Here is a 12,887-nt window from a genome sequence, read left to right on the forward strand (position 1 = left end):
CCTGGTCCCCCTTGACAGAGTTGGGTGCTGACATGTAGCCGGAGGCTGCCCCCTGCTGGGGATTATTTTACATGCTTATTATCTTTCAAGTGAGCCAATTCCCTTTCCTGCCTAAGCGCCTCTGCTTTGTTCCCTGCGGGACCCTTCCCTCCAACGCCCTGTCCCCCAGCTCCCGTCCATCCAACCAGTGAAGCCAGGACACAGCGTCCTTGGCCAAGGGCATTCCTGAATTACCCGGAGCGGGCCCCGCTGAGTCTCAGAGAACATTGCCTCACCATCAGAGGAGCTGAGCTGCTAATGTGAGGAGCACAAGACTGGGCTCCCTGCATGGCTCAGCCCCAGTGCAGCCCTTCTCCAGCCCTCTAGTGCTGTGGTGTGTGCTGTATGTAACCTTAGAGATCAGTGAGCCTCGGCTAGCCCCGGCTCTCGACTGTGCAGTTAGTCAGGTATTCCCTGGCCGCTCCAGAGCCAGGGCACAGGCTGGAGTGCGGAGCTGGCAGGACGCCGCTGGCCGCTCGTTCCCTCTGCACGTCACGCCGATGTGGTTTGTTTAACAGGTCAGCATGGATGAAATGAGAGAGCGGCTTGCGCAGCTGGATCAGCAGAGCCAGCTCATCCAAGCCATCCTGGACAGGCTGGTGAGTGGGGAGATTCTGGGAGTCAGAGAGAACCGGGTGGCAAAGGGCTCTGGAGAAGGCCCGCACACTCAGGGAGCGCAGCTAAGAGGAGCCAGGCAGGGCTGCCTCAGAGCCTGCTCCAGCCCGACTGTGGGCATTGGCCCCTTCGTTTGGGAACCGCGGGAGATAGCTTTTCAGAGCCTTGTGCAGGATGCGACCTGCGCAACTCCGCTCAGCCCTGCAGAGCACAGTGCTTAGTGATACCACATTTTTAGTGCCCTTCACATAGACCCCAGAGCGTGGCCTTTCTGAAGGGTTAATTACGCTGCTAAGTTCCATACCACTTGGTGCAGGTGACCAGTCCCACGGCACTATCTTTGCCCAGCGCAAGGGAGCAGCTCACAAACAACCCCGGGCTGCAAAGGCAATCCAAAGCAAGCGTTAGGAACAACGGGCCAAATCCTCAGCTGGTGTAAAAGGGTTCCACTGACTTTGGCGGAACGAGGATGATTTACGCCAGTGGAGGATCTGGACCCACAGGTTCACCTCCCCTGGTGAAATCCATCTCCATTCCCTAACCAGCTGCCTGGCTGTATTTGTGATAGCATCTGTAACAAACAGCTTCACCAAAGGGCAAGCTAGATGTGGTGTATAATATACACAGTCCCTGCAGCAGTCTTTACATCTGGTCAGTCCAGATGCGTAGATGTCTCCAGCTCAGTAGCCATGTTACCTGTGCGCTCGTTGGACTGGAAGCCGGGCTCTGTGTGAGTGAGCAGCCGACAGCACGGCCAGGCCTCTACACCAAAGGCTGCGCAGTCAACATTCATGCAGCTGCTTCACACCGTCCACCGGCAATGGGGGAACCGACTTGTCTTCATGGTGGTTGGACCTGCCAGCACTGGCCTGTGTCCCACTGCTGCGCTGTGCAGCCCGAGAAGAGGGCAGCCTGTAGTATTGGTGCACCCTGCCCGTCCAGTGCAGGTAGCTGTAAGTAGGGTGCCCACAGGAAGGGTGACAGAGGCTCCTGCTGCCTTTGCACTCAGTGGGTGAGTGTGCGGAGTCCGGAGTGTATCCTGTCCTCGCCCCACCCTCTGCTCCTGAGAACGGTATTGACCTGGGGCCCTGGCCCCTGATTATTTGCAGTAATGTCCCCTGCTGCTCACAGGGTGTAGCAGCCGTACTCAGTCCATGGCCCGTGAGCCACACGCACCTTTTCTGGGCCTCACATTCTGCTCTGAGTTTGGCAGCTCGGATCAGCTCTCGCTTTGCCTGGGGCTCGGGCAGGGGAGTTGCATTCGGCCCAGCAGAGCACCCTGCACGGCAGCGGGTGGTGGGCGATTGGCCTGCCGGTTGGGGAGGTGCCGGCTGGGGGAGTGCCTAGAGAACTATGCAAGGAAGGCTGGCTCTAGAGCTGGCTAAGGGTGTCACTGCACAGGGTGTGCCCTGCTGTGTGGGTGCAGTGTCCCAGGACGCCTCTCTGGTGTGACTCCCCCCCTTGTGCTTCCCAGCAGTGATGACCCCTACACACACCGTGAAAGAGTCTCAGGTTCTCCTCCCAGTCCCCTCTGATCCCCTTTGCAGAGAACCACCTCCAGCCGCATCCCTGAGCAGTGACATGCACGTTGGTCTCTCCCTGCCTGTGTGCCCCCAATGGACCGCCCTCGGGCACCTTAGAAGGCCACTAGTTCCTAGGGCCGGTCCTCTCTCCAAATTCCTGGGGCTGGAGATCCCCCACAGACAGGCTCCATCATGGTACTTCCACACTTCCAGTCCCAGGTGGAACCTGAACTCCATGGCCACGTGCAAGGGAAAGATACTGCGGGGATGATGCCATTGCTGAATCTGATGAGAGGTTTGGGTCTGGCAGGAGGCAGGATTGGGTTTGTTCCTGCACGCTCTGTCCCGGATTGCCCATCCCTCGCTCCAGTATAAAGAGCAAGGCCATTCCCCTCTGATGTGCAGCTCCTTTTCTCTTCCTCTGCATGCAGGACAAGATGCAGGCACAGCTGAGTTCTTTCCCCGAACAGGTGGACATAGTGCAGTGGAGCTCTCTCTTCGATTCGCTCACTGACAAGGTAGGTGCAGATTCCTGCCTGCCTAGGGGACCTTATCTCGAACTGAGGGGTCACTCAAGGGAGAGTTGAGCAGAAGCATTTTGGGAGCAATGAGAATTGTGTTCCTGTGTCCATCACAACTCTTTGAATGGGGCAAGCCAGCTCCCTCTGGATTTGCTGTGGGTTATTGTTCACCATTTGATCAGATTTTAAGAGCCTGCAGGGTGAGGCAGGGCTACTGTACTGACTCATGCTGAGATCAAGATCACGTGGGTCTCATCACTGATCAGCTCCAATCCAGGGCACAAGAGTGCTGGTGTCTCTCTCAGAGAGGGAAGAAAATGCTGCATAGTTGAAGCCTCTGGACTCTCAGGGTGTGCTAGGTCACACTAAACTCTTCTGCCATCACACACACTTGTTCTGTAACCCAGCAGTCCATGCCCTCTGCTGTGATCGGCTCACCCCTTCATGACTACTCCTCAGCATCTAGTAATGCCTCCTAGGGATTATTGCAGGGGTTGGTTATAGTCCCCAGCCAATCGCTCTACTACCTGTGCTACTGGGCCTCCGAAATCTATGGGGGACCTCTAGAGCCACAGCCCTGCACCCTGAGTACAGCAACTGGCACCAGCCTGCATCCTCACTCAAGACACCCCTGAGCCCGCACACTAACAAGGGTAGCCTGGATACCTGGCTGATCTGAGCTCCGTAATGCATGGTGGTGTCATGATTGATGCCGTAAAGGGAGGAGTGAGTTCAGCGTCTGTATTAGCCGACCCCTATGGTTTGGGGAGGCCAATGAATGGCTCCGGTGTGGGCACAGTTCTCCTCAAAGGCAGAAGGAGGTAGCTGGGCACCGGTTGCTGCTTTGTTCTTCCAATAGCGAGAACTTGGAATCTGCGAATATGACCCAGCTGCCTCGACCAGTCCCCTGCACCACCACCACCACCCTCCTCTGATCAGCACCCCCTTTCTGAGCTCTCTGCAGGAACCAGCCTGCCATAAAGCCAGCGCGGGGGTGTTTTCTTTCAGAGCCCCTCAGACCCTGTGCCCAGCCTCGACTCGAAACGGGAAACGGTCAGGGAGGCCTTTGGCAAGCTGTGCCAGCTGCCGGACAAGCATGAAGCCTTGGGGACTCGCATCAGCCTGCTGGAGAATGAGCTCAAGCAGCAAGCAGATCACCTAGGTGAGGCCCCAGCGTCCAGCTTGGCTCCCACCCCTGGGCTGGGCCTGTCTTCCAGGAGAAACCTGGGGCCTTAGAAGACAGCAAGGGCCCAGACTTGAGTGGGTGCAGCCAGCTCCTTCCTGCTGGGCAGTCAGAACCTCTGCCTGGAGGGAGGGACACAAATGAGATTGGACGGCTTGCCAGTACTGCAGAGCCCAGCCTGGCTCTGAGGGAGGGGAGTCAGGGTCTAGTCGGGGCCCAGCCCAGCTCTGGGAGAGGGGACCGAGGGGGAGGATGTCTGTCCTTGCAGGGCCCAGCCCAGCTCCAGGGGAGGGGAACTGGGATTTGTCCTTGCAGGGCCCAGCCCGGTTCTGGGGGAGGGAAGCTGGCTCTCAGGGAGGTGGAGCTCTCAGGGAGATGGAGCAGGGGACTATCCTGGCTTGGGGCCTGGGCACTGTCCCGAATGCAGCATCTTTCTTCCTGCTGGTGATGTTGAGAGCAGAGGGAGCCCAGCCCAGGGGGAGCTTGTAGGGCTGGGAGCTGGGAAAAGCATCTTGCCAGGGCCGTCCTTACCCATACGCAAAGTACGCAGCTGCATAGGCACCAGGAAATTTGGGGCACCAAATTTCCTGATGCCCTGCGCAACTGTGTGCTGCTCCAGCTCCTGCTCCGGCCTTTCCCCAGGGCCCCCGCCCCGCCCTGGCCCCACTTTCCTGAGCTCTGCAGCAGGGCCAGGGCTGCACTCACCGGTGGCGGGAAGTGCAGCAACCCGGCTCCAGCCATGCTGCCCGTGAGTTCTGGGGGGTGGGTCCATCCTCCCCCCAAGTCAGCCCTGCCCCCCCCCCACGGAGGCCTGGGGTCAGTCCCCCCATTCCCCTCTCATGGAGGCCTGGGGCCAGCCCCCCACTCTGCCCTGCAGAGACCTGCACCCCTCACCCCCACGGGGGGGCTGCGTAGGGCCCCAGAATAGCTAGGGACCGCCCTGCATCTTGCCTCCTGAAAAGTGAGGAGATCTAGGAATCAGAGATGCAGTAAGTGCGGGAGCTAGGCTTGCCAGACGTCCGGTTTTCAACCAAAGGGAACCTGTACAGTGTCCAGTCAATACATCTGACCGGACACCGAAAGTCTGGTTACCACGGGCAGCGGGGGGGGGAGGGAAGTGCTGGGTCATCAACCCACACCAGCCCCTGCTCAGCCAGGGCCACCTCCTACCTGCATCTCATGGGCAGCCAGGCAGCAGGTGCCACGTCAGGCTGCAGCTTCCATCCCAGCCCTGGAGTAGAGGGAGCCCAGCTAGTGGGGAGGGAGGTGGAGAGGATCGAGCTAGGGGGATGGGGGAGAGAAGTGAGCAATGGGGAGTGGGGAGAAGAGGAGTTGGGGAGCAGGGGCCTTGGGGGCAGGGCCGGCTCTAGGCACCAGCATTCCAAGCATGTGCTTGGGGTGGCACTTTTGAAGGGGCAGCACTCCAGCTCCTTTTTTTTTTTTTGCTTGGGGTGGCAAAAAACCTGGAGCAGGCCCTGCTTGGGGGAAGAGGAGGAGCAGGGCCTTTGGAAAGAAGGGGGCGGGGGGTGAGGCCTCAGGGGAAGAGGAGGTGTGGGGGTGGGTCTAGTTTTCAGAAATTAGAAAGTTGGCAAACCTAGCAGAAACCCTGACACCAGGTCTATAGTCTGTCTGCAGAGCTGAGTTGCCTTTGATGACCTTCCCTAGAGCTAACTTGCCAGGGAAACATTGTTCTTGTGGTGAGGCTGCTCTCAGCAGGAACACCCCCCCTTGGATGGGGGCTCTCGCAGGGAAGCCTGAGGGCAGAAGGACAGAGTGCTAAAGCATTGAGAAGTTCCTCCAGCTACCACTGCTGGCCTCACTAGCACCATCACCCTTTATCTCACAAGACGATGACTTCTCTCCAGCAGCTCTGTGAGGCATTGCCTGATCTTGAGTTAGCTTTAATGATGGGCTCCTACTATGAATCCAGGTCTGAGGAGCCCCCAAAGGCTGCTCTGGATTTCAAGCATACCTTCCTTCTGTGGTTCCTTTACTGCTTGATCCATTCAGGACCTGCCCCTATGGAGAACCATATACATGCTATAATTGTGGGACATTCTCTCACCTCAGCTCTAGCACACTGGTGCAGCTCACCTGGGACTGGCAATATTGGGAGCACTAGTGTAGACAGAGCTCTGGCATCTTCATCCCTGGACGTGCCCAGAGCAGGACTGGGTGAGCCAGTGGTAGAATCACTAGCAGTGGACTACAAGACCATTGCTGGCAGGGATGGAGCTGCACTTGTAATGTGACAGTGGTGGGGGGATTCCCTAGAGCTCTCCGTGCAGACACAGCTTTGGTGTCTTTCATTTGGTTCCAGCCAAAGTTGGGATCTCAGATGACGTAGCCGCAGATCTGGAGAGAATGAAAGACGAAATAAGCAGCCTGCAAAGCAAAGAAGACAAGGTGATCTGGGTCCAGGGCTGTGCGTGTTTGTTCCAAGATAGTGCTGTAGCTCAGAGCACATCTTATTTCTCTCAAGGTCTCTTGCAATGGCTACAATGAGAGTGGGGAGGGACCAGGAGCAGAATGGGGCATAGATGCAGAAATGGGGTGATTGCAATGGTAGTTGTGTTCCCTTGCCTAAGTGTGCATGCATGCCAAGTGCCCCGTGTAAGGGCATTCTCTATTGCATGGGCACAGGGTGTGATTTGCTAATGCTCCCATGCCTCCTGTGCACCCCCTCGTGGCCTGGGATGGCTGTGCAGCTGCCCTCAGTTTCCCCTCTTCAGGGCTCTGTATTAAACTTCACACACATTTTTTTCCAGTAATGCTCTTCCACTGGAGCCAGTTTATTGACATAAAACTCAAAACAAAACTCAGGTCTGGGGGCTTTTCTTCTCCCTCTTTTCCCCTGGAGTCTGCTCTGGGCAGCTCTTCCTTGCCTTTGCTGGCCACTCTGGCTAGAGTCAGCTCTCCCTGGCCCTCAGCCTTCTTCAGCCCTTTAGCTCTGGCTTCCAGCCCCAAACCTTTCACCCTGGTCAAGGGTCTCCTGCAGGCGCCTCCTGCTTTCTCATGCCTCTGTCACAGCTTCCTCTCCCTGTTTCTTTTTGTCTTTTGTTTGGTTTTGATGCAGCAGTCATACGAGTCTAGGACCGCCACTTTCTTCATTCTTTTTTTGCCAGGGTTTTTTTTTATGCCTTTGCACTCAGTCTAGTAACCTGTAGAAAACGCAGTAAGGCTTTTCCATTTCCCTGACATTCTCACTAGTCCCTCTGATTTCAAGCCAACTTAATTTTTCATAAAGAAATTTACTTTCCATGGACTATTGCCCACAGTACCATAGGATACAATCAACAATTTCTTTGGTTTTGCAACATTACACAGCCCATCTTTCTGTCTTTTTAATACGTTTAACTTATTATTTAAGGCGCAATGACATGTTAACCCTATAAAAATGACTACTCCACTTTTTCTGGCATGACTGAGGCGCATACAGTAGAACTTCAGAGTTACAAACACCGGAGTCAACCACACACCTCATTTGGAACCAAAAATACACAATCAGGCAGCGGCAGAGACTCACACAAAAAAACAAAATCGCACAGTATTGTGTTAAACATAAACAACGAAAAAACTAAAGGGAAAGCAGCATTTTTCTTCTGCATAGTAAAGTTTCAAAGCTGTATTAAGTCAATGTTCAGTTGTAATCTTTTGAAAGAACAACCGTAATGTTTTGTTCAGAGTTACGAACATTTCAGAGTTATGAACAGCTGCTGTTCCCGAGGTGTTTGGAACTCTGAGGTTCTACTGTAGTATTATCTTCGATTTTTGAGCATACATCAAACCTTCATCCTTTTGTGTCTTTAGTCCATAAGTCTTGCCATTCCTTTGTGAGTACCTTCATGACCACACTCTTGTCTACGTAAGGGTATTTTAATATCCACCCCCTCATTTTTTAGAGCATGCTTTGTTGTTTTGTCAGCCATCTCATTTCCTGGTATTCCCATATGCAGGGGACTCCATGCTATTGTTACACAGATAGCTAGAGCCCTGCACAGATACAAAATTTGTGTCCAGATCCAATCCACAAACATGGTCCGCGGATATCATAGAATCATAGAATATGCGCAGATATAACGTGGATATCCTCAGATTTACCGGGCCTTACAGATGGCACACATTATTTCTGTAGTTAGGAACATTACTTCACTTATTAGGTCATTTCATCTTTCTGAAGTTCCTGTTCTGATTGTCGTTATGCCTGACAAGTATTCGGATAAAATTACAACTGCAGCCAGTTACTCAGCTCTTATTCAAGTTAGTGCCAACATTACCCCATTAGTTCAGCTGTCAAAATGGCACATAATTCGATAGCCTTTTAGATGTCTGGGTTCCAAGCCTAGGAACACAGAAGATTGTTCCCACAGTATCCACGTTGTCATCTTTTGATCTGTCTATATAGACTTGGCAAAGCTGTCCCCATTTTCCATATGTAAATGCAGAAATGTCATTGGTCATAAAATGTTTGGTTTTTTTTTCTTCCCTCATTTTTCTTTTTCATACAATTCCAAATCCACAAATGGGGGAATGATTGTCCAGCTATAATTGGACTTCCCATGACTAAAAAATTTTCATTCTTTCCATTTGTCTTTTGTACGTCACCTTTACCCGGTTTTTGTCCCTGATAATATGAGGAAGTCTGTGGGATTCCATATTATTTTGTCTACTAAGCTCCCAGCAATCCTCATAAATCTGTACTTCTATTTCATGATTCCTTTTACCTTTGCCCAAAAGGTTAGATCTAATAGTTTCATCTTTAGATTTATAGGTGTTTCTCCAGTGGCTATTGGCAGCGCATACACGGGTGGGATTATCATTACACCACATGCCAAGCAGAGCTTGAGCCTGAGCAGTTCCAAATTTCTAAGAATTGTTTTTGAGGCTGAATCAAAAGCTTGTCAACCGTAGTCTGAAACTGGCATCCATAAAGCTCTATATATCATCACCAGTACCTTCTTATCTGTACTTCATTGGTTTCCAGCTACACTTTTAAGTAACTTCATCCAACTTTTACACTTCTGTATGATATTATCTATGGTCAGGGGTGAAAGTAATTTACAGGATTTACCGGTACTGCTGGAGTCCTGAGGGAGGCGTGGCCTCATCCGGAAGAGGCGGGGCCTCTCAAGATTTAAAGGCCCTGGGGAACCAGCTGTGGCTGGGAGATCCAAAGCCTTTAAATCAACCAGGGGCTCCCAGCTGCAGAGGTGGCTGGGAGCCCCCTGGGGCTCAGGGGCAAATTAAAGGCCCCCGGGCTCTGGCCGCCAGGGGGAACCCCGAGCTTTGCAGGGCTGGGGCAGGGATTTAAAGGGCCCAGAGCTCCTGCTGCTGAGGAAAGCCCGGAGCCCTTTAAATCCTGACCCCAGCTCAGCCGCCAGAGCCGTGGCCGGGATTCAAAGAGCTCTGGGCTGCCCACAGCCGCGGGGAGCTCTGAGCCCTTTGAATCCCGGCCCCAGCCCTGCCACCGGAGCTGCGGCTGGGATTCAAAGAGCTCTGGGCTGCCTGCAGCCGTGGGGAGCTTTGAGCCCTTTAAATCCCAGCCCCGGCCCAGCCACCCGAGTCACGGCTGGGATTCAAAGGGCTCTGGGCTGCCTGCAGCAGCAGGGAGCTCTGAGCCCTTTTAATCTCAGCCACAGCAGGGATTCAAAGGGCTCTGGGCTGCCCGCAGCGGCGGGGAGCTCTGAGCCTTTTAAATCCCGGCCGCCAGAGCCACGGCAGGGATTTAAAGGGCTCTGGGCTGCCCGCAGCCGCAGACAGCCCAGAGCCCTTTCAATCCCTGCCGTGGAAGTCGATGTGGTCCGGCACGGCGTACTGGCAAGTATGCCGTACCGGACCGGACCAGCTTACTTTCACCTCTGTCTATGGGACCCTTCCAAGTTAATTTATTATCAAACACTACTCCTAGGAACATCAACTTTTGAACTATCTGAATTTTTTCATCATAAAAAAATAAGTCCCATTCTTCCCTAATTTTCTTCCTGGTTGAAAGCACTCCCCTGGTTTTTGTAAGTGAGAATTTCAATCCCTAATCATTTCCCCATTTGGAAATTCTCTGGAGTTTCTCATTTGTCTTTCTGTGGTTACTTTAAGTCTTTCATGCTTAGTCCCTAGAGCACAGTCATCTGCAAAAAGGGATGTACCTATTCCCATCTGCACACTTTCTTGTTCCTCTCTGGCTCTTTATAGAGACCAGCTGCCCTCTACCAGGCCCCATTTGAAAGGCTGTTAATGAGGCACAGGTAGGCTGGACCAATTACCTCCTAAAGGGTCCCATCCAGCCTGTGTCAGCTTTACTCTATGAAATCCATCCACTGGCCCCTACTGAGGGCTCATCCTTGCAAGGCTTCATGTTTCACATTTGACCCATCTAGGCGTTTGGGGAATTCCTGATGTTAGAGCATCTGAAAGCCGGGTGTTGGAGGGAAGCTGCTTGGCAGCCTTAGCTTTAGAGGGCATGAGATGGCGATCGCTGTGCTGGGTGTCTGAGATGGCGCTGTGCCTTGCTCTCTTCAGGGGAGGGAGTTTCAGAGGGACTTGCTGGCCCAGGTGCAGAAGCTGAAGGAGCAGTACGAGAAGCTGCAGAAAGGCTCGGAGAGGCTGCTGAGCAGCATGGGGGATTTCCAGGTAAGAGCAAACCCACGGCGACCTTCCAGGCACCACCCAAGGAGGGGTTGGGGGAAGGCAGCCAGGCGCAGGGCCCCTTGTGTGTGTCTGACCAGCCTTGCTGGGCACAGAGCCTCCCACACCACCATAGGGGAGGCCGGTGCCCACCAGGGCACCAGCAGGGACAGCCTTTGGCCTGCCCCCTATGTGGGGGAAGCAAGGGGTGGGGAAGGCTTCGTGTGCCTTTCTCCTCCTCACACACGCGCACTAGAGCCAGCAACAATTTGGCCCTAACCAGGGAAAATTCTGGGTTCCTGATCCCAGGGGCTTTCGCTCAGGAAACTGGCCTCCAGCTGCTTTGGGACCTCATAGGGATGTGTGGGGGGTTAAATAGTTTGTATGAGGTTTTCCCTTGGGCCCTTCATGACTCGTGGAATGCCACATGTGCTGCACGCACCAGGCACAAAGGGAGAGCTGCCCAGATTTCCCAGAAGGCACTGGGACAAACACAGTTAGGCAGCTTGGTGGGGCTGCAGCACAAACATGGCTGACGTATGGTCAGGGCCAGCTCCAGGCACCAGCCCAGCAAGCAGGTGCTTGGGGTGGCCAACGGTGAGGGGCGGCACGTCCGGCTCTTTGGCGGCAATTTGGCGGCAGATCTCTTAGTTCCTCTCAGAGCGAAGGACCAGCCGCCGAATTGCCGCTGAAGACTGAAGCTGCGGCGGTAGAGCTGATCGCGATCGCAGCTTTTTATTTTTTCTTCTGCTTGGGGCGGCAAAAACCCTGGAGCCGGCCCTGCGTATGGTCGTGTGGTGAGAAAAGCAGCAGTGCAGATGCAGCTCAGGCCGTGCTCCTTGTCACTGTGCCTTGTGAGAATGCCACAACCCCTCTGTGCCAGGGGGTAGATGGGGCACGAGGTGCCCAGATGGGTGGGAAAATGACATGGCCAGTTCTTGCATCTCATGGTCACAGACTGTGGGATGATTTGTGACCCTAGCATCCGCCACCCCCCTGTGGCTTGGCTGGCCCTGAAGTTCTGTGCTGACTGTCCCTGCCCAGGACTGACACATACAGGCAGCTTGACACTACAGGAGAAGAATGAGGCAGAGCTGAGGGCCAGTGAGACACTAAAGAAGCGCAGTCTGTTTAGCTTATCAAAAAGATGGTTAAAGAGTGACTTGATCATGGCCTCCAAGAGTCTACATGGGGGGAGGGTTTCTGATTTAATCCAGCAGACACAGGTAGAGTGAGAGAGACCGAGTGGCTTGAAGCTAAAGCTAGACAAATTCAGACTTTTTTTTAAATGAGGGAATTAACTATTGACACAACTTGCCCAGGCACCTGGTGGATTCTCCATCCCTTGAAGCTTAAATCATGAGTGGACATCTCTTTGTAAAACAGCTGCTCTCACTCAGCCCTGAGTTCCTGGGCTGGACGCAGGAAGGTGAGGTTCCGTACCCTGGGTTATACAGACTAGACTAGAGGATCGTAGTGGCCCCTTCTGGCCTAAACATCTAGGAAACGCTTGACTACAACAGCGTGTTTTGCCTGCCCACAGAACCTGCGGGCGATGGTTCAGCAGCTGGACCTGAATAAAGCAGACAAAGCCCTGCTGGAGCAGGAGATGAATGTGGTGAGTGGAGACACCCTGTGGCACCGATCTCAGGGGTAAGGGCTTATTCCCTCCTCCTCCATAATATGTTTGGCCTTGCAGTACAGGGTCCAGCTCAGCGCTCACTGCACAAATGGCCCAGGCACAGAACACATTTCTCCCGATGGTGCCCTTGAACTTGCAGGGCACGAGCCTGGCACTTATCTCACCCCCATGCGGGCAGGTCCTGAAGCTTAGGAAAGAACACAGCAAAGGGAATAAATCCTAGCAGCTGCAAGCCTGGTGCCTGGACCTTAAACTCTGACCGTGGTGCATAGAGCGGCCCAGCCTTTCCCGGGGGATCTCAGTTAGCCCCAGTCGCTGCGCTCCTTGTGGGCTCACAGGGGGCGCTGCGACCACCTGGTCTCAGAACAGAAGGCATTCCCTCCGCTATGGCTGAGATGAATTTCTCAGTATCTCTAATTGGCTCTCTCTCCGGCTGTGAACGGAGCGGGGTCCAGGCAGGTCTTTTGAAGTGTAGCCTAGTCACCTAGGGAGGAGAGGGAGGATAGGTACCTCTGTTGCTTTAGGACCAGGGCCTCAGTGCTAGGCATTTAACCCTTTCTGTTTCTTGCCTGGGTCGGGACACCACCCGTCTCTGACTGAGCCCCAGGGATCTGCTCCTCGTTTCACGCTCTGGACCCTAGCCATGCCCTGTCACCACTGCTTGTCTCCTGGGCAGTCCCAGCCTCTCCCTCCAAGATAGGATGGGAGCTCACAGCACCGTGCAGGGGTTGTGCAGCACCTGG

The 12,887-nt window shown here is 54.0% G+C and overlaps 1 protein-coding gene across 2 annotated transcripts in view; it reads left to right on the top strand.

Moving 5' to 3' along the window:
* C11H16orf96 (chromosome 11 C16orf96 homolog) overlaps nucleotides 1–12,887 on the top strand; it is a 37,191-nt gene that overhangs the window by 12,390 nt on the left and 11,914 nt on the right. For both annotated transcript variants that reach the window (XM_044981188.1, XM_044981187.1), the window contains exons 3-8: nucleotides 558–638; nucleotides 2,609–2,695; nucleotides 3,707–3,860; nucleotides 6,202–6,287; nucleotides 10,398–10,508; nucleotides 12,046–12,120. In XM_044981188.1, the coding sequence (XP_044837123.1) occupies nucleotides 558–638; nucleotides 2,609–2,695; nucleotides 3,707–3,860; nucleotides 6,202–6,287; nucleotides 10,398–10,508; nucleotides 12,046–12,120 (594 nt within the window). The remainder of the gene's footprint in view (nucleotides 1–557; nucleotides 639–2,608; nucleotides 2,696–3,706; nucleotides 3,861–6,201; nucleotides 6,288–10,397; nucleotides 10,509–12,045; nucleotides 12,121–12,887) is intronic.

The sequence above is a fragment of the Mauremys mutica genome, chromosome 11 (genome assembly GCF_020497125.1).
Source record: "Mauremys mutica isolate MM-2020 ecotype Southern chromosome 11, ASM2049712v1, whole genome shotgun sequence".
NCBI lineage: Eukaryota > Metazoa > Chordata > Testudines > Geoemydidae > Mauremys > Mauremys mutica.